Source organism: Acromyrmex echinatior, chromosome 13 (genome assembly GCF_024713525.1).
Source record: "Acromyrmex echinatior isolate Ae372 chromosome 13, ASM2471352v2, whole genome shotgun sequence".
Lineage (NCBI taxonomy): Eukaryota > Metazoa > Arthropoda > Insecta > Hymenoptera > Formicidae > Acromyrmex > Acromyrmex echinatior.
Window position 1 is genome coordinate 10,553,120 of NC_141864.1, and position 21,989 is coordinate 10,575,108.

At 34.4% G+C, this 21,989-nt stretch overlaps 3 protein-coding genes and 2 long non-coding RNA genes across 17 annotated transcripts; 2 read left to right on the forward strand and 3 right to left on the reverse strand.

Annotated features, from left to right (window-relative positions):
- Nucleotides 1-156: 156 nt before the first annotated feature.
- LOC105150252 (metaxin-2) lies at nt 157-5,094 on the reverse strand. Of its 3 annotated transcripts, none has more exons than XM_011063200.2 (4): nt 2,770-3,171; nt 1,877-2,453; nt 1,249-1,386; nt 157-699 (listed from the first exon to the last, which is right to left on the reverse strand). In XM_011063200.2, exons 1-4 carry the CDS (start codon nt 2,813-2,815, stop codon nt 639-641), a joined length of 822 nt encoding a protein of 273 aa, XP_011061502.1. In that variant the 5' UTR covers nt 2,816-3,171; the 3' UTR covers nt 157-638. The 3 variants fall into 3 exon arrangements, with proteins under 3 accessions (XP_011061502.1, XP_087268629.1, XP_011061501.1); XM_087412503.1 differs by lacking the exons at nt 157-699; nt 1,249-1,386 and adding exons at nt 1,412-1,792; nt 4,096-5,094 and having other exon boundaries at nt 2,770-3,840; XM_011063199.2 differs by lacking the exons at nt 157-699; nt 1,249-1,386 and adding an exon at nt 1,412-1,792 and having other exon boundaries at nt 2,770-5,094.
- LOC147907637 (uncharacterized) lies at nt 2,462-2,909 on the forward strand. The gene is made up of 2 exons (XR_015547130.1): nt 2,462-2,606; nt 2,684-2,909. It is a non-coding gene; the product is annotated as an uncharacterized LOC147907637 (long non-coding RNA).
- Nucleotides 5,095-5,546: 452 nt separating the features above from the next.
- LOC105150272 (zinc transporter foi) lies at nt 5,547-14,001 on the forward strand. 8 transcript variants are annotated; one of them, XM_087412475.1, is made up of 12 exons: nt 5,608-5,961; nt 7,398-7,561; nt 8,708-9,384; nt 9,477-9,538; nt 9,706-9,946; nt 10,060-10,229; nt 10,315-10,533; nt 10,606-10,735; nt 10,888-11,154; nt 11,246-11,422; nt 11,788-11,975; nt 12,057-14,001. In XM_087412475.1, coding segments are annotated over exons 2-12 (2,280 nt in total). In that variant the 5' UTR covers nt 5,608-5,961; nt 7,398-7,559; the 3' UTR covers nt 12,204-14,001. The 8 variants fall into 8 exon arrangements, with proteins under 8 accessions (XP_087268606.1, XP_087268601.1, XP_087268604.1 ...); XM_087412478.1 differs by having other exon boundaries at nt 7,398-7,510; XM_087412476.1 differs by having other exon boundaries at nt 5,616-5,686.
- A 291-nt stretch (nt 14,002-14,292) lies between these two features.
- LOC147907638 (uncharacterized) lies at nt 14,293-15,479 on the reverse strand. Of its 2 annotated transcripts, none has more exons than XR_015547125.1 (3): nt 14,795-15,479; nt 14,492-14,581; nt 14,293-14,419 (listed from the first exon to the last, which is right to left on the reverse strand). It is a non-coding gene; the product is annotated as an uncharacterized LOC147907638 (long non-coding RNA). The 2 variants fall into 2 exon arrangements; XR_015547126.1 differs by having other exon boundaries at nt 14,492-14,645.
- Nucleotides 15,480-15,611: 132 nt separating this feature from the next.
- On the reverse strand, nt 15,612-19,605 carry dgt1 (KAT8 regulatory NSL complex subunit dim gamma-tubulin 1). 3 transcript variants are annotated; one of them, XM_087412490.1, is made up of 10 exons: nt 19,400-19,604; nt 19,267-19,318; nt 18,838-19,097; nt 18,572-18,753; nt 18,147-18,315; nt 17,195-17,373; nt 16,988-17,124; nt 16,438-16,557; nt 16,203-16,343; nt 15,612-16,130 (listed from the first exon to the last, which is right to left on the reverse strand). In XM_087412490.1, exons 3-10 carry the CDS (start codon nt 19,086-19,088, stop codon nt 15,879-15,881), a joined length of 1,431 nt encoding a protein of 476 aa, XP_087268616.1. In that variant the 5' UTR covers nt 19,089-19,097; nt 19,267-19,318; nt 19,400-19,604; the 3' UTR covers nt 15,612-15,878. The 3 variants fall into 3 exon arrangements, with proteins under 3 accessions (XP_087268616.1, XP_087268617.1, XP_011061498.1); XM_087412491.1 differs by lacking the exon at nt 19,267-19,318 and having other exon boundaries at nt 19,400-19,605; XM_011063196.2 differs by having other exon boundaries at nt 17,195-17,358; nt 19,267-19,600.
- Nucleotides 19,606-21,989: the final 2,384 nt, after the last annotated feature.

A 21,989-nucleotide genomic window follows, 5' to 3' on the forward strand; every position in this document is an offset into this window, starting at 1 on the left:
ATTGTTATAGAACTAATTGACATAATATCAATAGAAGAAATTGACATAATATCAATAAAATAATGAGGGGTATAAATAGACAGATTTCTGTTGATTTGCGTTTCAATAGTGCAATGACTGAAACGCTGGAGACAAGAAATATATTGAACATTAATATAGACTCAAAGAAAGATTATATTCAAATTTTACATGCAATCATTACATATATACACGACGTATACATCGAAAATTACCTCTCCTGTATCTGCATACAACAGATATAAAAATGGAGATTGGTGTATTGACTAGAAAATTGTTTCTCCCTGCATCTACATTACTGTACATGTATGATATACTTTAATGTAACAGTGCGCGCTTAACAATATACGTAATATTACTAATTACATACTTGAATAAAATAATTATAAATATATAGAAAGATATAAATATCACCAGGAACATTGATATGACATAATCGGCGGTACATTTTATGAACACGAGATTTTATACCTAGTAAATAGCTTTCGAAAACCGTGCTTCAATATGTTTTGGCATGTTTTTATTGCCTGACATTGGAATATCACGTTTGAATTTAGTTTAGACAAAAATCGTGTCGTTTTCTTTTAATTTGATATCCTCGGTACGGTTGGATCATTGGCTTAATTCTTGAACTCCAGCGTTTCATTAGTCTGACTGTCTATAGCTTGAGGAGAAAAAAAGCTGAAAAATGTTATGTGCAATATTACGCATTTAAAAGACATTATCATGGAATGATCAACTTTAATATATATATATATATATATATATATATATATATATATATATATATATATCATGTTCATAACAACAGTCTAAAACATGAAAGTGTACTACATGTCATGCTTCAACATTACTCGCACTTCAGATATATCCATCTTGCGGCAAGAGGAAATAAATGTTTTTAGACGTTTCCTATTTGGTAACACAAGTTGACATAAATATCGTTCTGTTTTTGTTACTCATGGAATGATAGAATATTTGTTACTCAAGAAAGATAGAATATTTGTGTTACTTGTGTCACTAAATAGAGAGCGTTCTTTAACAGCATATCATCATCGAGAGTTATTTTATTGAATGTTACAAAGATTTTCTTTGATATGATCATCCTTGGTCGCGTTGGTGGCAAAACACAAGAACTTCAATTTACGATGAACATAATCGGTGTACCGCAACTCGATATATCTAAAGTCCGAGTAAAGTTCTATCTAATCCTCCGTACGCTGAAAATACCTAATCTCGATGCGTTTACAGAGATTCACGAGCTTCGGATAATCCCGTACGATCATAGCCAGCTTGTTGTCAAGTAGCGGTGTCGTGATTATCGTGAATATGTGACCAAAAACCAAAGCGTCCAACTCATTGGGTTTGCTACATACAAAATCATGCGAACAAATCTCGTTAATATCGCATCTAGCGGTCGATATGTATATTTATATATTTATAAAATCATTACATATTTACTTAGAAAAAGTTAGATATATTTCGTTAATTTATCGACAATGTAAAAGAATGCTCGGAAAGAGGAGGAAGCGATTCAGGTTGTGATCGAAAGCCATCCCACAGAGTATCTTTGGAGGATGATTCAATTATTTCAAACTCTTCTGCAATCTTGTTTTGTAATTCAAAACTAAAGTAATGATGTTCGATTCTGAACATGTGCTCGATAAGCTTGGGAAACTGATGAATTATGGCAGCGACTTCTTCATTGTAAGGGAAGGAGGGCGACGTGAGAGTGTAAATATGACCATATACCAGGGCATCGACTTCGGTGGGTCTTATGGAACAGGATAATTTGTCAAATTAACTGAATTGATAACAAAAAGGAGAGAAAGTAAGAAGAAACACAATCACTACTTACTCTTTTCCAAAGAAAAATTCTTCGTCCGCTAGCCTCTCAGATAATGCTATACAACACTTCTTTACATCATCGAAAACTTCATCCAAACTTTTGTTGTACCAGCCAAGTATGCTGAGTTTTTTTATGACTTCTCGTCTCTTCTGCCAATTCAAATAATGATTAAGCGGCCAAGGGTATACGCTTCCATGCCTCTGCTTTGTGACGTTTAAAATCGCAGGGTCTACCCAACAGATGTACAGCTCAGCATTAACAAATACATTGTTAACAAGAGACTGGTATGCTCTCATGTCTACTTTGCCATCAGGGTCCAGATGATCAGAGAGACTTATTCCTTTACTTCCTATGTGTGCCACTATACTATCAAACTCTGATATTAACTTTGTGCCGCACTTGATGAAGGGCACGCGACCTGACGGTGACATAAACTCTGCATTCTTCCTCGGTTCTATTTGAAAATCAAGTTGACACATCTTGAGGAAAGCCTGTACTGCAAGACAGTTTGCATTGTCGGGAAGCAGAATCTGCTCGACTTCGTACGGTTGATATAAGGTAATTGGTTGTGGCCATGACTCCTGAGCTGCGATAAGAGAATGCAATTGTTAGAGACCCTCACAAGGTGGTTCACCTACATTTTCTAATGACACTTACATAATCGATACTCGCATATGCATACATAAAGAACTAACGAATGAAAAGCTACGGCGTAAGGGAAAAAAACTGGACGATTTAGGTAAGGTCGAATAGTTGGATATTTACGAATTTGACGGTAACAACATGCAAAAAGTCTACACGCGATTTTGTTTACAGTTTTGTTGATGCAAGGTTAGATCACTCAAGCGGGATTTGTGGGAACGGTTTGGACAATGCGATTCAACGCGATTTTCAGACGTTACCTTCCAATTCCACCGCGATCGAATCGCCCAGCAATACATGCGGCATGTCTACGACAATCGTACAATGACGCTGCCTTTTATTTCACGTTGCCTCAAAATCCACAACCGATCGCTCGCATAAAAGCGCCACGAGCGAGAAATGAGCACGCTACACGCACTTTCTCCCTTACGGCCTCACATATGTTTATATCCAGTTTATGTCTTACGCGAAATAAAGTTGACAAAAATAGACCAAATTCATGGAAAATTCGACTATATTTTGATTAATTTAATCAGCAATAAATTTATTAAATGATATATTTTTTAGTATTTTGATAATGTAGATGGAATTATTGTTGTGGAAAGAGTTTGATTAATGTTATGTGTGTGTACATAATTATAATTAAAGCTTGTTGACTCCTTGACTAATCAAATCAATCGCCGATTACTTATAAATTAAATTAATTGGAGTTTAATTGAAAGTGTCATATTTACTGTGTAAATTAATAAAGCATCGATCAAGATACTCCCTAGAAATATCTTCAGTTTCTTCCGCGTCAACTCGAGATTTCTCCTGAATCGATGCAAACAAATTAAATCTTACAATTAAATCAAATCTTACAATTAAATCAAATCTCTGTCTCACAGTTATTTATGAAATTATATATTATTTTTATATTATGTTACATTAATTATTATGTTATTATTCGTTAAAAAATAACCTTTGAGGACTTGAAGCCAGATAGAAATGTATGCAGGACACGTGCATGCAATGACAAATTATTTTTCTTTTCTATATTTTGAAACTCATTCTGATAAGAATACATGGTCGTTAAACAAGAACCTCACATTATTTTCTTGATAAGACTTGTAATTTTCCGTCGCGGTTTAAATTTTGGTCGGAGTTTTATAGCTGCGATGTGTTTTTTTTTTAAAGGTGCAATTTCATGCAACGAAGGAAAGCTGGCTTTTTATCCTCACTTCGATCAAAAAGCAGCATTCAAAAGCTGTTCATTCTTTTCCTGCTTCCTTTTGCGTATTTTCGCTGACTTTAAGTTAGAAATGAAACTGGCGAATACAATCGTTGGAGAGCTGAAAAAAAAGAAGAGAGCTGAGAAACGATGGAATTCAACAACACAGCAAAAAAACTTGCGCTACGAGATAATCAAATAGAATAAAGAGTGTTTCAAAACAAAAATAAATTGATTATATATGCGCGAATGTGCGAACTGAATTTTGTGTATGTAATATTGAGATGAGATGGAAATTACAAAAGTGCGAATTTATTAGAATATTTATAATTCTATTAGTCAAATTCTGAATTTGCTCATTTTTTGTAATTTTCACCTTGTTTGAAAATACACAATCAATCCTTATAGAGATCTCTAAGTTTTTGGAGATTTTTACTATAATTGTTTGCAACATATATTCGAATTATACATTAAAAATTTCTATTTAATTATACCTATTTAAGTTACTATACATATTGTATAACGTATATTAAATAAAAATTCCAACTTATATGTCAAGTTTATAATTAGATAAACTTAACATTTGTTAACCATTTCTATCACGTTTCGTTATCCACAGAATACAAACTACATGGAATCAATATTATAATTTCTTTTAACCAAGGTTTGTAGAAATCATGTTTTAAACATATTTTAAACTATTTAAAACATGTTTAATCGATGTTTTTAACATATTTTAAAAAGTTTTATAATACTATTTAAAGCATGTACGAAACATTAAAAACATGTTAAAAAAACATTTTTTTGCCAACCCTACTTTTAACAATATACGTATATAAATCTAATAATAACACATCATGTTTTACATTGTTGAGCATAACATTAATTATAACATTGTTGTGATATTACTGTTAGTTTGTTGAGCAACTGTACGAATCTAAAATATATATTAAAAATGAAATATGAGCAAGGGAAAAAAATTTATTCTCTCCAGTTCAATTATAATTTCTAGAATAGCAATCGCGTACTATTACAAATTGCAGACTCTTTTATCGCCGACAAATACGCGTACTATGTCAAGATCGATCAAATGCGTGAGAACCTTCCGGGTGGTCCGAACTCCGAAGTCATTGGGGGCGGAAGGGGGGGAGCGCTCTGAACATTGGAGCATGTTTGTGATTGATCGCGATTAATTGCGGAGGACGATTGGCATGCGTGACGTTTGTCGCCTCGCCACCAATCACGCGATCTCATTGGCCCGAGAGGCCTAAAATCAAATCAAATTCCATCGAAACGCGACAGTTGCCGATACTGGATTCCATTTCGATTAATAAGAGATCATGTGAGAAAAAAAAAAGAAAAAAAGGAACGAAAAAAACAGAGAAGGAAAGATGGGAAAAAATCGTCGATTTAACATATTATAAATACACCAGAAACTTGAAGACAAAACAGAATATATTTTTCAATGACGAATCTCTATCCTTTTTGATATCATAGATTTTATGATATACCACAAAGCTTGAACTTTTTCATTTAAACAAAAAAAGTCAAGCTTTAATTTGTTCTAAAAAAATATTGCAAATATATAGAAAATATATTTACATATTACATAGATATATATAATTAATAAATTAAGCATATGTTTGAAATTAGAATCAGAATTGAAAGAAGTGCGTATTCCTGATCGAGTATATAGCGTCGAGTCACCGTCCTCCTCTTCCTCATCCTCCTCACGTCCGTCATTGTATACGTTCTATACGTTCTTTAGATTCTATATGTGTCTGTATCGTCTGTATCGGCGCGTGAATGTATACGAGTACGAGCAGTACGAGTGAGCTGTGAGGATAGAGGAGCATCGCGTTGCGCAAACGATTCGCGCCGTCGGGCGACCAGCAGGCCGCCAGTCTACCTAAGTCCATCGTTCGCGCCGCGCTATCATCTTCCTGCACTAAGCGCTACGTTCAGAGGTAAGTATACTGTACTTGTTGCTTACGGACGGGCCGCGCGGCGCAGTTCGTCACGGGGCATAGATAGAGGTGGGATACTGGGATAGAGAAGGAGAGTGCGAAGAAGTAGTGGCCGGTCGTGCAAGAGAAGAGAAGAGAAGAGAAGAGAAGAGACGTGACGAGACGAGACGAGACGAGAAGAGAAGGGAAGAAGTAGGAAAGAAAGGGAAGACTACACGCACGGCTCTCCACCTCCGTGTCGCACGCGCCGATCAGCGCGGATCAACGCAAGCCGGGTGAGAGAGAAACAAAGAGATAAAGCGTGTCTCGGTGACGATCCACGTGGATCGTCACCGATGTACGTCAGCACTGATCAGCATTCGACACGCCAGCAGAGCCGCCGGGTAGCCTCGATCGAACGACGGGATCATGTCCCCGGCTACCCCGCTGCGAGAGCTGGAAAGCCCTGGCCTTCCTAACCTAAATTCTAAATTCTGTCAGTTGGCTCAGTCGGCGCCGAAACTACCGAACGGTAGTTGGTACGTCGAAGAAGGGGGAATGAGCCAATGGAGAGAAGGTGGACGAGGTTTCTCTCCTCGTTCCCTTCTCTCTCGCCTTCTCCTAATCTCCCACCTCCAATTTTTTGACAGCTAAAAATACAGTTTTTGATAGCGGCTACGCCGCGACTATTTCGGCGCCGGCCGTAATGCCTGTAATTCTCGGCCATACTTTTCCGCGTTCGCGAAGGTCCCTCCTCGCCGACGCGTGGAAATCCTTCGTGCGATGTCCTTTCTTTTTTTTCTCTCCTCGTAAAAAAGTCTGCGCGGTAAAAAGGAACAGGCCCTACGATTCGATCGAGGCGTAAGTAGATCGAGATCTCGCATCGATTCGCGTCTAATTTCATTGTTTACCGATCGTATACATACATTTACGAATTACGATATGCGGCGTGTCTCGACGACACGCGCCAACCGCGTATGTACATCTCTTTATCGATGTAGAATAACGTAGCTAATGACAATTAGCAGATCGAAAGAGGAAAACAAGGTGCGAGGGACGAACATCGCGCACCGGTGTCGAATCGCACGCAGATATGAATGAACGAATACCGAAGTCGTCGGAGATCGGATATCGATTTATTTTTAACCGTACGTTATCGGCATCCTATCACTTGCGCACGTTATCACATCCTGTCACCTGTAATTTATGGGAATCGATAATTATTCCTCCGAATAAAATGTTTAGATTTGTACTTTATAACAGATTGTCATTGATACTCGAAAATTTCCCATATTTTCAGGTTGATTCGGTTGCGGAGCTTTTCACGTTACAATTTCGAACAACTTTGAACGAGATAAAATTTAAATCCCATTTTCAAAGTTTAAGTTTTATTTCTTTCTGTTTGATATCTTTCGGTATCCCCCACACTATACTTGAAAATTGGATTCAAATGTTATATTTCGTTCAGAATTGTACCACTTTGCCCTAACATTTTTTTTTTCCGGCAAACCCAATGCTATCTTAAGTCGTAATTTCTAAGCTTCAAGTTGGTTAGATTCCAACTGCAAAATTTAGAGCTTGGAGCAAATTAACGTCACAACTCGGAGCTTAGATCAAAAGGCTAAGAGGTTACTACATCTATTATAGACTGAAGCTAATCCTAAGATAACACAGAGTACACGCGAGAAAGAAACAATTGAAGCAACAAAGTCAACTCTTTTTTTTTTTTCAGTCAACAGATCTGATAAACTGAGCGAAACGAAGAACGCAATTCTCACGCGTGGGACGACACAATTAATTAGCAAGCCGAGCCGTTTTCGGATTTCCGACGAGAACAATCTGCGCGTCAGTCCTTTTACAGAGACATGTAGTGCACGAGAGATATCACATCTATATGTACGTAGCGCTCTCACGTGCGCGCGTATCAGTTTTATTTTAATCTCTTTCGCGCTCTTTAATGCCGAACGGCTCGTCATCTCATGGGGAAGTTAATCGTTACTTTATATTTAGCCGGATTTAACTACATAGTTTTATTGTGATGCGCGCACGAGAGTACGCTTTTAATATAGATTAGATGTTTATATATACATATACGCGGCAGAAGAATGAGTCAGGCAGCACACATTGCATAAGATGTCGCGACGCTGGATGGGCCTATGCCCAGACTTAGCCGTAGATTACTTGTATCAATAAATGCAGCATTGGACAGATATTTGTTCAACAAGTAGCGTAATTTTATTCGTTCACTGACTCGCTCGCTCGTTATCTGACGATTTCGAAGAAACAATAATATTAAAAAAAATTTTTTCAAGTGTTTCTACACGCTTTTTTTGTATATATTTCTGGAGTTTTTCTTTTTCACCGGCCTCGTAATAATTTACTTCTATCGCACAAATTATTGGTGGGAATTACCCAAACGTAACGAAAGCGAAGGTTGAACAATTTTTTAAATAATTTGTTAAGCGTTAAACCTTATAAAGAAACATTTTGTTACATTTGTAAGTCAGACGTTTGCGAAACGCTGTCGCAAGCACTTCTAATAAACTTCGCAATGAAGTTATCGTGGTTTTTAAGTAGGATTGTCATGTAAGTATACAAGTAATGCGGTGCGAAATAACTAAAATCCTTTTGTACTAATCGTAATAATTTTTATATTAATCAAAATAATTAATCATACTCATTGTTATAAAAATTTACTAATAATTAACGGAAAAGAAAGAAATAGTATCGCTGATGATAAGAAGATAGTGAGGAAAGAGAAATATTAAAGTACTGTTATCATCATTATTTGATTACCGCTATCTGGTTATACTTGACATATTATCATGGAATTTGTGCCGATAATTGTTTCCTGCGCAATGTTGTACGTATATTAATAAGTCTATAGAATTAATTCTCCAACAGTTGAAATGCGCGCTTTATAACTTCCCATGCCTATAGATCGGTAGTTAAAATACGATATATATTCGTATACGTGATGTGTGTATATATATATATATATATATATATATATATATATATATATGTGTGCTCTGCTTTCAGGAGGCTCATCATGTCACATCATATCGTTACCGTATGCGTGGTGTGTGTACTGTGCGCCGCACATGTACCCTGTTCGGCGCATACGAATTTATCGGTGATGGCATCGAATAATTCAACAAATACCAAAAATCATTCGGATCCACAAGGACAACCGTATATATACTTGAAGAATCAACAGAGATACGATCCAAGTAACTTCATTAGCAATAAACATGACGCTGTAAGATCTCATCCTATTCAACACATTGACAGTAATAGCAATAATAATATTTCGGTAACCACTGAGGCGATATCGACTACATCATATGATACTCATCTTAAGAAACAGATGACGGAAAGCTTCAAAGGCGGCGGCAGTCTGGAAGATACACGATCATCAATTAACAACGCAAGTGTGTCTGTAAATTCGAGAGATGCGGAACTTTTGGAGCGTCTTGCTCAAACAGAGTTGGTGGCAAGTGTCAAACAAATGTCTGCACGGTCTAGCGAAGCATTACGTATCGTTAATAAATCTAGATTAAAAAGAGATGTGAATGAGAGGTACTTCATGCAGAAGATTTTTGAGGCCTACGGAGATGGAACGAGTATAACTATGGAAGGTTTTGAAAAACTTGTCCGGAAATTGGGTCTACTAAGATTATTTGATACGTTAGAGGTGGATAGTGATATTGATAGAAGTATGTATAAAATTTGTAATAAACACATGTCGATATACACATACAAAAGATTATAGTAAACTTAACAAGAAAACCATCTTTATACATTACAGATAATAAGAATTTTCCAAGTAAAGGCCTACACGACGCAGATAGTAATAATAACAAGGAAAGGGTAAGATATGCGCTATTTATCAGAATAACTTAATTTTTGAGAAATTTGTTTTGTAGTAATTATATTATATTTGTAATTATATTATATTATATTATATTATATTATATTATATTATATTATATTATATTTGTAATAATTATACAATAATGCGTTCACATCTATTTCAGTGCTTAAATACTCAAGAGTTGCTAAGTACTATTGCCCAAGATACACACTACGTTTCCAGTAACGCGACGACATTGCCTAACTGGCTTTTCGAACGCGTGTGTCCGGTTCTTGTGTATCAATTAGCGGCCGAATCCAGTTCGGAGAGAAACGGCTGTATACGAGTACCCGAGAACTTCAAGCCTGTCATGCCAATCGATAAATTTTATACAGCGGAGGATTTGGCGCGTAATACTGTAAAAGGTATTATATGGATGTAAACGAACAAAATGCAATGATCAATCTAGTCTTAAAGATATACGTTAATTCTCTTGGAAGAAAGGCAATAAAAAAATTGTCACTTTTATTTATTCCAGTCTGGGTGTATTCAACAATTAGTATTTTCGTAATTAGTCTTAGCGGACTGCTCGGTGTAGCAGTAATTCCGATCATGGGAAAGAATTATTACCATCACGTGCTACAATTTCTAGTTGCCCTGGCCGTAGGTACTTTAACCGGTGATGCCTTTATCCATCTATTACCACATGCAAGTTTCTTTTATTTTATCAAGGTGTTGTATACGTCCATAACAGAATGATATATTTTAATATCACAGTATCTTGTGTTTGTAGGCGATGATGCCACTTCATCACCATGAAAACGATAAACATCACGAACACGAACATCACCACGACGAGAGTAGCGCATTATTAATCGATCATGTGAATCTACATAGTATGAATATGTGGAAAGGATTAGTCGCTATGATGGGTTTCGTGACATTCTTTTTCACTGAGAAGGCGTTAAATATGATATCTGAATGGCGAAAGCATTGGCAGCATAAGAAAAAGGTGAATAAAAGAGGAATTTTTATCTTCAACGTGATTTCTTTTATTATATCAATCGGTGAAATAATATTGTAGTTACCTACGCGCGTGAGAGTAATGAGGGAGAGCGATGGGCCAAACAGCAATGTTGTCGGTGAAAAGCTATGTAAACACAAATACTCTTCATACCCGTATTGTTACGGCGAGATTGCTAGTGAAACTCAAGGTGACAGATGTTTTTTGTATCAAATTTAATGTATATTAAATTTCATGATTATCTGGGCTGTCGCGTTTCGATCAAAATAGAGCAGCTTATCATGTTAATATATTTACTTCAAAGGCATATTGAAAGGTAAAAATAATCAATGAAATATGCAGATAATCATCACAATCGTCGAGGGAATCATCATGAGAGACCACCTATCATCGAGGAGGAGAAACCATTGACATCCAATTGTAATTCTGTCACGAAAATCGTGACCGATGACATAGAGAAAAAACCAAAGGATGATTGGAGAATGGACGATCCGATTGTAAATGCTAAGAAAAATGCCGATGGTGCTGATGTATTAAATGAATCGGAGAGCTATACCGTCATTCTACGTGAACACGAGACCAAACATCACGGCCATAGTCATTCTCATGGTGTGTTTTCAACATTTTATAATAAAATATAAATACTATAATCTCTTACGCAATGTGTGCATGTCTGATAGCATGAACGTTTTGATTCTAGGTCACGTACACTCGGCTCCCGAATCAATGTCCAATGTGGCTTGGATGGTTGTAATGGGGGATGGTCTGCACAATTTTACGGATGGCATGGCTATCGGGGCAGCTTTTTCGGCAAACATCGCAGGTGGATTCTCCACGGCTATTGCTGTTCTCTGTCATGAATTACCTCATGAACTCGGTATTGTCTCCCTGATTCCTGATGGTGTACCTATAAATACATATGCATAATTACGACGAATTCAGTTGGACCGCACTTGTGCGTACTGGTGTATATTAAAGCCGTTGTACACTAATTTAAGTGTACACTAATTTGAGTGTAAAAGGGAAATGCAAATATAATTATAAAATACATATTTTACCTAATCATAATAAAGTGAGTTGAGTATTTCACTATTTAATGGTTTAATGAGTTTCTATGTTTATATAATGATCATATTTTTACGATAATTTGTGTACGACGGCGATAATGTGCGTCAGTGCACACTAAGTACATCTATTAGAACTCGCTATTAGTAATACAATAATGTGAATATTCTTGTACAGGTGACTTTGCAGTGCTTCTGAAAGCGGGCATGAGTACCAAACAGGCTGTTTTTTACAATTTATTGTCTTCAGTGCTTTGCCTGTTAGGTATGATAGGTGGAATATTGTTAGGAAGTACTCCAGACGCTACCAACTGGATATTTGCGGTTGCTGCTGGAATATTTATATATATAGCATTAGTAGATATGGTAAGTATACTTTGTTCTACGAAAGATTTATGATAACTACTTAAAAATGAAACGCTTCTTAAATTACTTCTTTTTTTTTAGGTACCAGAATTGTCGTCGAGTCATTCCGCGGAAAGTGGTTCGCGATTACAATGCATTTGGCAAACTTTAGGCTTATCGACAGGCCTTGGAATTATGTTACTTATCGCCGCCTACGAGCACGATCTTAAACATATTTTCGACAACTAGATTAATAAGTAATTGCTCTCGTATTAATGTTATAAATGAAATCTCTTCCTGTTACGTTCAAACTATCATATTTTTTTGTAATTTAATCTCATTAGCAATCCTTCAGCGTTTAATGTTACAATGAAAGTAAGTTGTTCTCTTTTTCTTTCTCCCTTCCTTTTTGAAATTATTTCGAAAAACAGAACGTAATGGGAAGGCTACACAAATTAGTCGCAGTTTAGATAAAGCGACAATATCCGAACTTGGATTGCCGATAAAAATACTTTAGAAAAATGAAAGTGTTGAATTCTGAAGGAATAGGATTTCTATAGACAGAGTACCAGTAATCGAATTGTCAAGCAGTCGAATTACAAACTGTGTTAATTATTTCCGAACCAACTAAAGATATTTCTATGCCTTTTCCGAGATCAGCTTGGAGATACTCTTATCGGGTGAGCAAAATTAATTTTTCCATCATAATAAGATAAATTTTTAATTGTCTAGTAAATAGTTATCAAGAGACTGAACGATTTTGAAACAAGTAATAAATTTTTTTCTTTTACGGAGTTAACCACACGTCAACAACATTAGTTATTGTCAGTAATTAATTCATTACTGTTAAATGTATGATATTGAGGGAGAGTCATGTATAGTATTGTTTTACGAAAAAAAAACATTAACTTTGTATAAGCTCTGTGTAGATTGCACACGAGGCATTTAGTACGATATTTCCAATTGTTATTATCTGGGTAGAAGAACGGTACAAAAGAATATATTTAAATATTGTTAGTTTGCAGCAAATTTGTGATAATTTTGCATAACCGAGTTACTTACGAATCAATGTATATTTCATTATAGATACACAACTACATTATTACGAGACTTTGAATATTATCATATTCTTGCAATTTAAATAGATTTATTACTAGATTTTTAGCGATAAGAATGTCAGTTATTTTTTAAACTGCTTGTTACATTTTTTTTTACAAGAAAAAAAAAAGTGCTGCACGGTCTCAAAAAAGATTTTCTCACGAATCAACACGGCTTAGGAGAAGTATCATACATGACAATATTTGAAACTTGTATTTATGTTTATAATACACGAGTGTTTATTTTCACCAAATATTAATAATAACGTTAATATTAATAATTATAACGATAACGATAGTAATAATTTTAGGATTTTATATACACTGTATTGAAATGCTAAGAACTGTAAGAATTTTTTCACGTTGTTACTTTTACTTCATGATCGTTATGATGTGCATATTAATTGCATTTAAATGTAACGAAAAATTATAGCTATATAAGAAATTGTACTGTGTGTACGTTGCTATGATACATTGACTTTTCAAAATTATTGCTATTCTGTCAAAAATTTAATTCCATCCATATATTATAAGTTCTTCTTTTAATTATACATAAGTATTAATATATATATTTTTTATAACCAATAACGCATGCGTGCAATTTTGGTTATTTTTATAAAAAATGTAAAAATGTAAAGAGCATTACATGTTTTTGTATAATCAATTTTGTTTGTGCACAACTGAAATTTCAAAACTATGCTACCGAGATACAAATAAAATAAATCACACTCTTCTTTTAATTAAAAAAAAAAAACATTTTACTTATTTGATATATTCGAATATTATAACATTTATTTGATATCTAAGATAATAAAATATTCGATTAAGTATTTTAAATACTCGAATACTGAAATATTAAATGGCGAAAATGATTAAGAAAACAACTCACCAATAGAAAATAGAAAGTACATTGTTTAATTTAAATAAATATTAATAATAAAATTATAAAAGCTCTTTCTCAAATTCCTTGAAGATACATCTTTAGTGTAGCACAAAAAGAGTATTGAAATAATACAATTTAATATCTATTATATAAAAAAATAATACTAAAGTAATTAATAACAAGATTTTGTAACAAAAGTAATTCCACTTTGAAAATCATATAAAAATATTTTGTTATATAGTGACAAAATCATCCCGATTGCTCATCTGCGCTGACAAACTGAACGCCGTATCCGTACTAATCTCACTATTCAAGCTCTCATTTGCAAACGAAGATTTTAAATTAGCAGAATCATTCATTTTCCTCATCAGTCCTGCCATATCGTCATCAGGATCGATTTCTTGTGCTTCGTCCATCACATTTCCATCGATTGACTATCTATCGATCATCAATCCTTCTTGCTTTACGGGTTTTTCCTCTTCGAACTGCAGAGACGAATACAGATTACAGAATATTCGTAACCAGCTTTAGATAGTTACTGAAAAGTTCTACCATACCTTCATAAGTTCTAATTTCAAGTAACAAGTATCGAAGTCTTTTTTTATAGCATGTATTTCAGATTTTATTATTTCTAGCTGTTGTTGCAACTTGAAAATTTCCACATTTATAATATCAACATTAACTGTCTGCGTTCCAATGCTTCTTGAGTTGCTAAAAAATTAAATTTCTCCTGTTCGCGTCATAATCATTATCTCATAATAAATAATAATAATAATATATTATTATTATTCATTATGAGATAATGATTATGACAGGAGCAATTTAATTTTTTATATATCTATTATTGTTCTCTCGCTTACCTGACCATCATAGCTATAAGCTGTCGTTCTTTTGACTGGTACTCGAAACGACATTTTATCGAGTGGTTTACAGTTTAAAATCTGAGACGCGGCCACGTTGAGAAGCACTGAAATATGACACCTGACAATTATTGACATTTTTTGTGATGATTTCGATAACGGATTTAAACGGATTTCGGTAGTTTCCCTTTAAATCAAACATATGAAAAACCCACGATTTTCAGCGCAATCTGGCCCAAAAAATCGCGAACTAGAATCCTGCATGCTAAAGTCCTTTTTTAGATCCGTGAGCGTTCACTATTGGACGCTAAAATATTTTAAACCAATTCGCTTCGCAACAGTTGAATCTGCTGAATGCAACCATTAAGTGCAAATTGGTTTACATATTTTGAATGTTAATAAATAATTTAACGTTTAAATTACGTATTTTTTTGTTGTCATAATAATGTACATCGTAACATTAAAAGAATTAAATTATTTTATTAACATTGAAAATATGTAAATCGATTTTACCATTCAATTGCTTTCAGTGTTGCACTAGTTTTCCTAGCGGAAAAGAATATATGTATATGCATCTTTATATGCATGTAGGGTGTCTCCAAAAAAATGAAATCGGATAGCAAGTTGATTGAGATTCGAATTAGCTTGGCTTAAAATGTTCTAGAAACTGTCACAAACAAAGCCTGACAAAATCAGGAAAGACATCGTGAGAGAAAAGAAAGGGAAGCATATGAGCGATTTATTGAGCTGCTCTTCCAAAACTTAGTGGGACAAATAAATGCAGAAGAAAATAATACTAAAATAATTAATAACACTATTTTATAACTGTACAATTTCTTGTATCTAATCTATTTCTCCAATTATGTACAAATATATTATATTAACAAATTAGTTTAAGTATTTCTATTATATGTGAAGGAGATAAATTCGCTGTATGTGCGTATGTATGTAATCAAATACTGAGTAGCCACGTTAAAAAATAGCAATTCTTTTTAAAATACCAAAGAAAGACATTTTCATCAAGCGCAGCGACAGTATAACAGCAAAAGTAACTCCACTTTGAAAATCATATAAGAATATTTTGTTATACAGTGACAAAATCATCCCGATCACTCATCTGTGCTGACAAACTGAATGCTGTATCTGTACTAGTCTCACTATTCAAGCTCTCATTTGCAAACGAAGGTTTTAAATTAACAGAATCATTCATTTCCCTCATCAGTCCCGCCATATCATCATCGGGATCGATTTCTTGTGCTTCGCCCACCACGTCAATTTCCATCGATTGACTATCAATCATCGATGCTTCTTGTTTTACAGGTTTTTCCTCCTCGAACTGCAGAGACGAATACAGATTACAAAATATTCATAATCAGCTTCAGATAATTATTAGAAAGTTCTATCATACCTTCATAGGTTCCAGTTTGCACGGCGGCGGCAAGTTCATGTGAAATACACAATTGGAATCGAAGATCACCGGCACTGGTTCGTGACATTCGATGTCCGCTCGTACAGCTCCGCATGCTTTGAATAAAACTTGATGTTGATCCTGTGAATAATATCAAACAATGGAACAAGAATTCATAGATTAAGATATGTTAATTATACATCTTTTTTTAATAGAAAATAATATAAATGTGTACCTTTAATATATGTTTACGGCAATGCTTAGCCGACGGAAGCGTTCTTTCACCACATTTTACACCACCTTCGGTGAATACGCATTTTGATATATTGGGCGGTTTTTGAATAGGCTCGGTTACCTAAAGCATAATTTTTGTCACACACACACACACACACACACACACACACACACACACAATGTTGTATGTTGTAAGTGATACACATTTATTTGAATGTCAACGATATAAATAATATTCGAATGCGAACGTGGAATGGCAGACAGCGCACTGGTCTATTATGCCAGAGATCCCGGGTTTGATCCCAGTAGAACCAAAACATTTACGCTCGTGTCTCCTCTTGGAAAAGACCGGCAACTTCCCGAGAGTATCTTTGCCAACAGAAATACCTCTCGAAAAATTCACCGTTCGGAATCGACATTAAAACTATAGGTCCCATATGTTCATGGCAATTAAATAATCAGCGTGCGCACCACAAGCATATGAGAGAGGTGTAATACATACCAGAGATCTAACGTAAGAAAAAGAAGATAAATAATATTCGTGATATTACCTGTGCGCGACGTTCTAATGACTTTCTGTAAAGTATCGCTTCAACACCACTCCGTCTGTGATAACGATTTAAAGCCTTTAGTTTCTCATAAAGCTTTTTCTCTTTTGCAGTTTCTCTTTTTTGACTGTATATACTACCTATATATTGCATATAATTTATTTATCAGAAAAGATAACAAAATATTGAAATTATTTAAAATATACTTACATAATGTTTCTTTTTCTTTTTTCAGAGCGAGTAAATATTTTCGTCTTTTTTCTTTTAGTATATATTGAAGTCTTCTGAATTGATCGATATAAAGAGATTGAAGCCTAATTAGTTTTTCTCTCGCGATATAAATTACCTCTTCTGCGGTAAAGATACCGGCGTGCCTTAAAAAATTAATACTAATAATTTAGGGAGTAAGTAGTATCTTATTCTTGTGCACAAAGCAGCTACAAGAAAATTCAAAATTAGAAATGCAAAATATTCTCTCTCTATCTAACGTTATACAATTTTTTTAAATTAAAAAAAGGAGAAAATATTTTATTAACGCTTTTACATTTGTTTGAGAAATATTTAATTTAAAATCACATTAACTGTTCAAATTTACCTATTCCATACAAATAAGTTCTAATATTAGATGTGAGTAATAAAAAAAAAGGCGAGTAATATTTTTTTTAATATAAAATTGCACAAGCTGAAGCATGCTAGCGAATTATTCTAAAGCTGTATCACACTAGAGACAGAAATTGAGATTGAGATTAGATTGGAATTTGATCAATCAATGCAAAGTTCACTAAATTTGGTTTTCTTTCTTTTAAAGCCTTTCTTTCTTTCTTTCTTTTAAGATCTTAGTCTTTTTTTCTTTTGAATTATTCTTTTTGTTCTTTCGAATTGTTCGATAAACTTCAGCTCACTCTCTTACTCTCTTTTTCTCTCATACTCTTACTCTTTTACTCTTTTGTTTATTTATTAGATAAATTATCATATAGTTTGTTTTTTTTTGAAAAATGAAACAACTGGCTCTTATTGATTAAATTTCTATCCAGTCCAACTCAATCTATAGTCTGATACAGACATTATATAATAGCGTAATTCTCAAAACAATTAATATACAAATACGCACACTAAAAAAACACACACACATACACACAGTGGAGTTATAGAGCACACTTACTTCAGGGGATCCTCTTGTGGACTATGTAAACTTTCATTATCACTATCATCAAGATGAACTCCTCTCAAGGTATCAGTGACGACTGTAGGTTCGACGTCACTTTCTGACGAACTGGCATAATCTAAGATGTCACTTCCACTTGCATTTACTCTGTAAGCATCAACTTCAGCTGAAAACAATAACTTGATATTCTCATTTGCAAAAACTTTTGTCAACATTACAAATTTGCAAATTTACAAATGAACAAGCAAAAATTTACAAATTCTAAAATTAATATTAAATATTTAAACAGTAGAAATGCCTTCTTAACAACAAAAGTGAAGATATTTTAAATAAAATATTCATTAAACTCGAGGTAATGTAATTAAGCATTGCAAATAAAATTATGTAAAAATTTGATATTAGAATTATATTAGAGTGCTTACTGAAAGGATCTAAAGCTTTCACTTTTCGTTTCTCCTCTTCTGTATCTTCAGCAGTAGAATCAACTGGCTTGACATAATGACTTAAATTAAGCAGCAGCATCTCAGGTGTTTCTGGCAAAGAACGCCGTGATGTTGATTTGATCCGGGCAATTTGTGCTTTTCTAGAGTGTTCACCACAGTATCTACAAGAGATAGATATAGCTATTAATTTCTCTAAAAAGAATGGTTTCATAATTTTATCGGATACAATAAGAAAGTATATTTACGAGACATCTCTTCTATCTAATTTTGGTGCTGGATTCTGACACTTTCTTCCATTAGTATTGTATACAAATGCACATTGTTTGTAAGGCGCACTAGAATCCTCAAGAATATGCTTGGCGCAGTATGAATATCCTTCCAGACTAGATTGTGTACATTCATATGATGCATAGAGACAACTTTGAGCCTGCTTGGAACGTTTTGTAATTATTGTTGCAGTTGGTACAGGCATTGTAGACTTTGGTATCCGAAACATGCCTTATTTCTAAAAGATAAACACATGAAGTCAATTTGGTATGAAATCCTTAAAAGTAGATATGAGAGTATCAATTCTCAAGGGCTTCAAGTAAAGCGTTTTCAAAAAATACGATTATACTTTAACGAACAAAATGTGTATAAATTATACTACTTATAGTTCCTATATTTTGCAATACCTTGTGTTATATTAAAAATCTGTTTTTTGCTTTCTCCTAGTTCTAATTAATCCTAGATAATAGATAGAAGCAAAATCAAATTTATCGGGATAACCTTTGCTTTCGTTCTAATGACAAAAGACGTTTACTTTACTTTGCTTTGCTTCGTTTCGATCTTCGACTCTTTGTCCTTTATTCTGTTCTATCAGTTGGATTTGCACATTTGTAGCAATTGCAGTATTGAAGGAACGCGGACAAGTTAGAGTGAAAAGATGACCAATAATGGCCTAGTTTCCACCGAAGGTTTAAACGGATCAGAATGTAAGAATCAACCTACTACAGTCGAGTATCAATTCTTTCATCATTTCAATCTATCAGAAACTATATCATGTATTCCACAATACATGATTTCGGATAGGTTGAAATTCTTATTCTCTGTTTTCCATTTCCTGTTCTTTTTATTGTGCGGAGTCCTTTGCAGTCGAACAGGGGAATGCTCGACTGTAGTTGGTTGATTCTTTTAAGGTGCCTTTTCATGCGAAGCACGCTGCAGCAGCAATTCGTTGCTATTGATTGAAAATTTTACATGAGATGTCGCACTTATGATGCAAAATACATTTTGCCGCATCTCATTGAAGTTCAATCGAACGAACAATGAGCAGCAAAGAATTCAAAGCTGAGGAAATCTGTAATATTTGCAAAAAAATGTGAAAATTGAATGATGAAAAGTTAACTTTACATTCTGATCCGGTTGAAACCCTCAGTGGAAACTAGGCTAATGGCATGATGTAAGGGTGAAATCACACGGTGCGAAAGCTGCGTTCAGTAATGCAAATCTAAGGCATAGAAGTGCTCTTTTCCTACAGTATACGTGACATATGCTATAACATAAAAGCACTCCAATGCCTCAGATTTGCATTACCGACGTAGATAAAAATTCGTACATAATTTATTATTATTTTCATTAAATTAAAAAGACTACAGTGCAAAATTTTTAATTTAGAACGATATTTATATTATTGTAAGATTGCATTGAAAATAACTCGATTGGAGTTGAAACGTTTGTTTTATTTTATTTTAATTGTTTTGTATTAGTTTTATTTAAATTATAATTCTTTTATACGTTATTGGCTCTTTGCCTTTCTTTTATATTACCTTTTGATATAATACTACTTTCGCCACGTGGCAAAAGTTGAATTGGATTCAACTTTTGTCACGCAATGAAAATTGTATATCTACAATATTACTTCCGAGTAAGCGAGATGTCGCTTGTCTGTCGCAACTTCCGCTCGACAAATGTTGCCGTGCAGAAGCCACACGCCGAACTTGCTCGACGCCATTAATAAACGTGTTCAAAGCAATTGAATAGTTCCATCGAGATATCGCTTTCGTCACGACATCGTTCTTGCAGTTTGTATGGTAAGTCATACCAATTTAATGCTCCATTCTTCGTACAGTTTTAATGATAATTTATGTGAATTTACAATTTCTATTACGTAACTTATTTTAATGCCGAAAGTGAGTGTCGAGCGTCAGCATAAAAAAGCACCTTTAAGTACTTTTTCTGTATTTCCGCGCTTCATGTGTCAATGTATCCTCACTTTAATGAGTATCAGAACGTTTCCTTTCTGTTCTTCTTCTGTTTAATTCTCATCACGAAGTAATAGAAACTAATAAGAAACTAATTCGAAGTCTGAAAATGGCCTCAAAACATCGTGTCGGAAACCCATAAAAAATCTATTGCAGGACTTACTCCGAATCTACAATAGGTTTTTAAGCCAAGAATGGATGAATCACAATCAATTATCTATTATTTCTCCACGCATTCGATTGCAATTGATCAAATTCTTACGGCTTGAAGCTTAAGACATCTATTGTAGATCCGGACTAAAGCGTTATGAACGTTAAAGCGAACACAGTCATAATCTCTAATTGTAAGCACGTGCTGCATCTTAACACGTGCCATCTAAAATTCTACATAGAGTTAGATATAGCTTTTTCCGCCTATATTAAATAAAAACAAGTAAATGTGGCCACTCCACGTCTTTCAATCTCGTGTGCTTTCCAACAAGCGACACGATGCGACGTGATCATGTCATCTTTGTTTAATATTAGCAAGGATGTAATGTGTTCCATTGTGTCGCTTGGAAATTGAAAGGCACACTCGCTTATAGCTTCCGCAGTTAGTAACATACGTTACTAACGTATCACGCGTAAACGAGATACAGATTATTAAAACCATCTATTGGAGAAATAATGTATTTCTTTTTATTACACCTAATATATTAGGTGTATGACTTTCCTTATATCGTTTTCGTATAGATAGCTTTAGCGGTAAGTGGTGATCGTAATAAGTAGATCATAGACATCACACAATAAACTTGGGCATCTATCAACATAACCCCATCGAAACATTAGTCGATTTGTGTCTGCATCATAAAGTTATTCTCGATTGAAAATGTCAATTTACGAGCCAAATTCTTGTCATTTGCGGGAGGTTTTAATTTTCTGCTTCAACATGAAGAAATCTGCAGCTGAGGCTCATCGAATGCTTTCAAATATTTATGGTGAAGCCGCTATTAGTGAAAGAACGTGTCGTAAGTGGTTTCAAGAACGGTGATTTTCACGTCGAAGATAGCATTGCGGTGGAAGAGAGAAGGTTTTCGAAGATGCAGAATTGAAGGCATTACTTGATCAAGACTCTTGTCAAAATCAAAAAGAATTGGCACGATTATTAGGAGTGA

Bases quoted from the DNA above. Each gene is read 5' to 3' on its own strand.
- LOC105150252 (XM_087412503.1), bottom strand. From the start codon at position 2,815: ATGCCGCATGTATTGCTGGGCGATTCGATCGCGGTGGAATTGGAAG. The intron at 2,454-2,769 runs GTAACGTCTGAA...CTCTTATCGCAG, and splicing joins GATCGCGGTGGAATTGGAAG to CTCAGGAGTCATGGCCACAA. The intron at 1,793-1,876 runs GTAAGTAGTGAT...CTGTTCCATAAG, and splicing joins GAATTTTTCTTTGGAAAAGA to ACCCACCGAAGTCGATGCCC.
- LOC105150272 (XM_087412474.1), top strand. From the start codon at position 8,217: ATGAAGTTATCGTGGTTTTTAAGTAGGATTGTCAT. The intron at 9,385-9,476 runs GTATGTATAAAA...TATACATTACAG, and splicing joins GGATAGTGATATTGATAGAA to ATAATAAGAATTTTCCAAGT. The intron at 11,423-11,787 runs GTATTGTCTCCC...ATTCTTGTACAG, and splicing joins TGAATTACCTCATGAACTCG to GTGACTTTGCAGTGCTTCTG.
- dgt1 (XM_087412491.1), bottom strand. From the start codon at position 19,088: ATGTTTCGGATACCAAAGTCTACAATGCCTGTACCAACTGCAACAATA. The intron at 17,374-18,146 runs GTAAGTGTGCTC...CTAAATTATTAG, and splicing joins CCACAAGAGGATCCCCTGAA to TATTAATTTTTTAAGGCACG. The intron at 16,558-16,987 runs GTAATATCACGA...ATTATGCTTTAG, and splicing joins CATTAGAACGTCGCGCACAG to GTAACCGAGCCTATTCAAAA.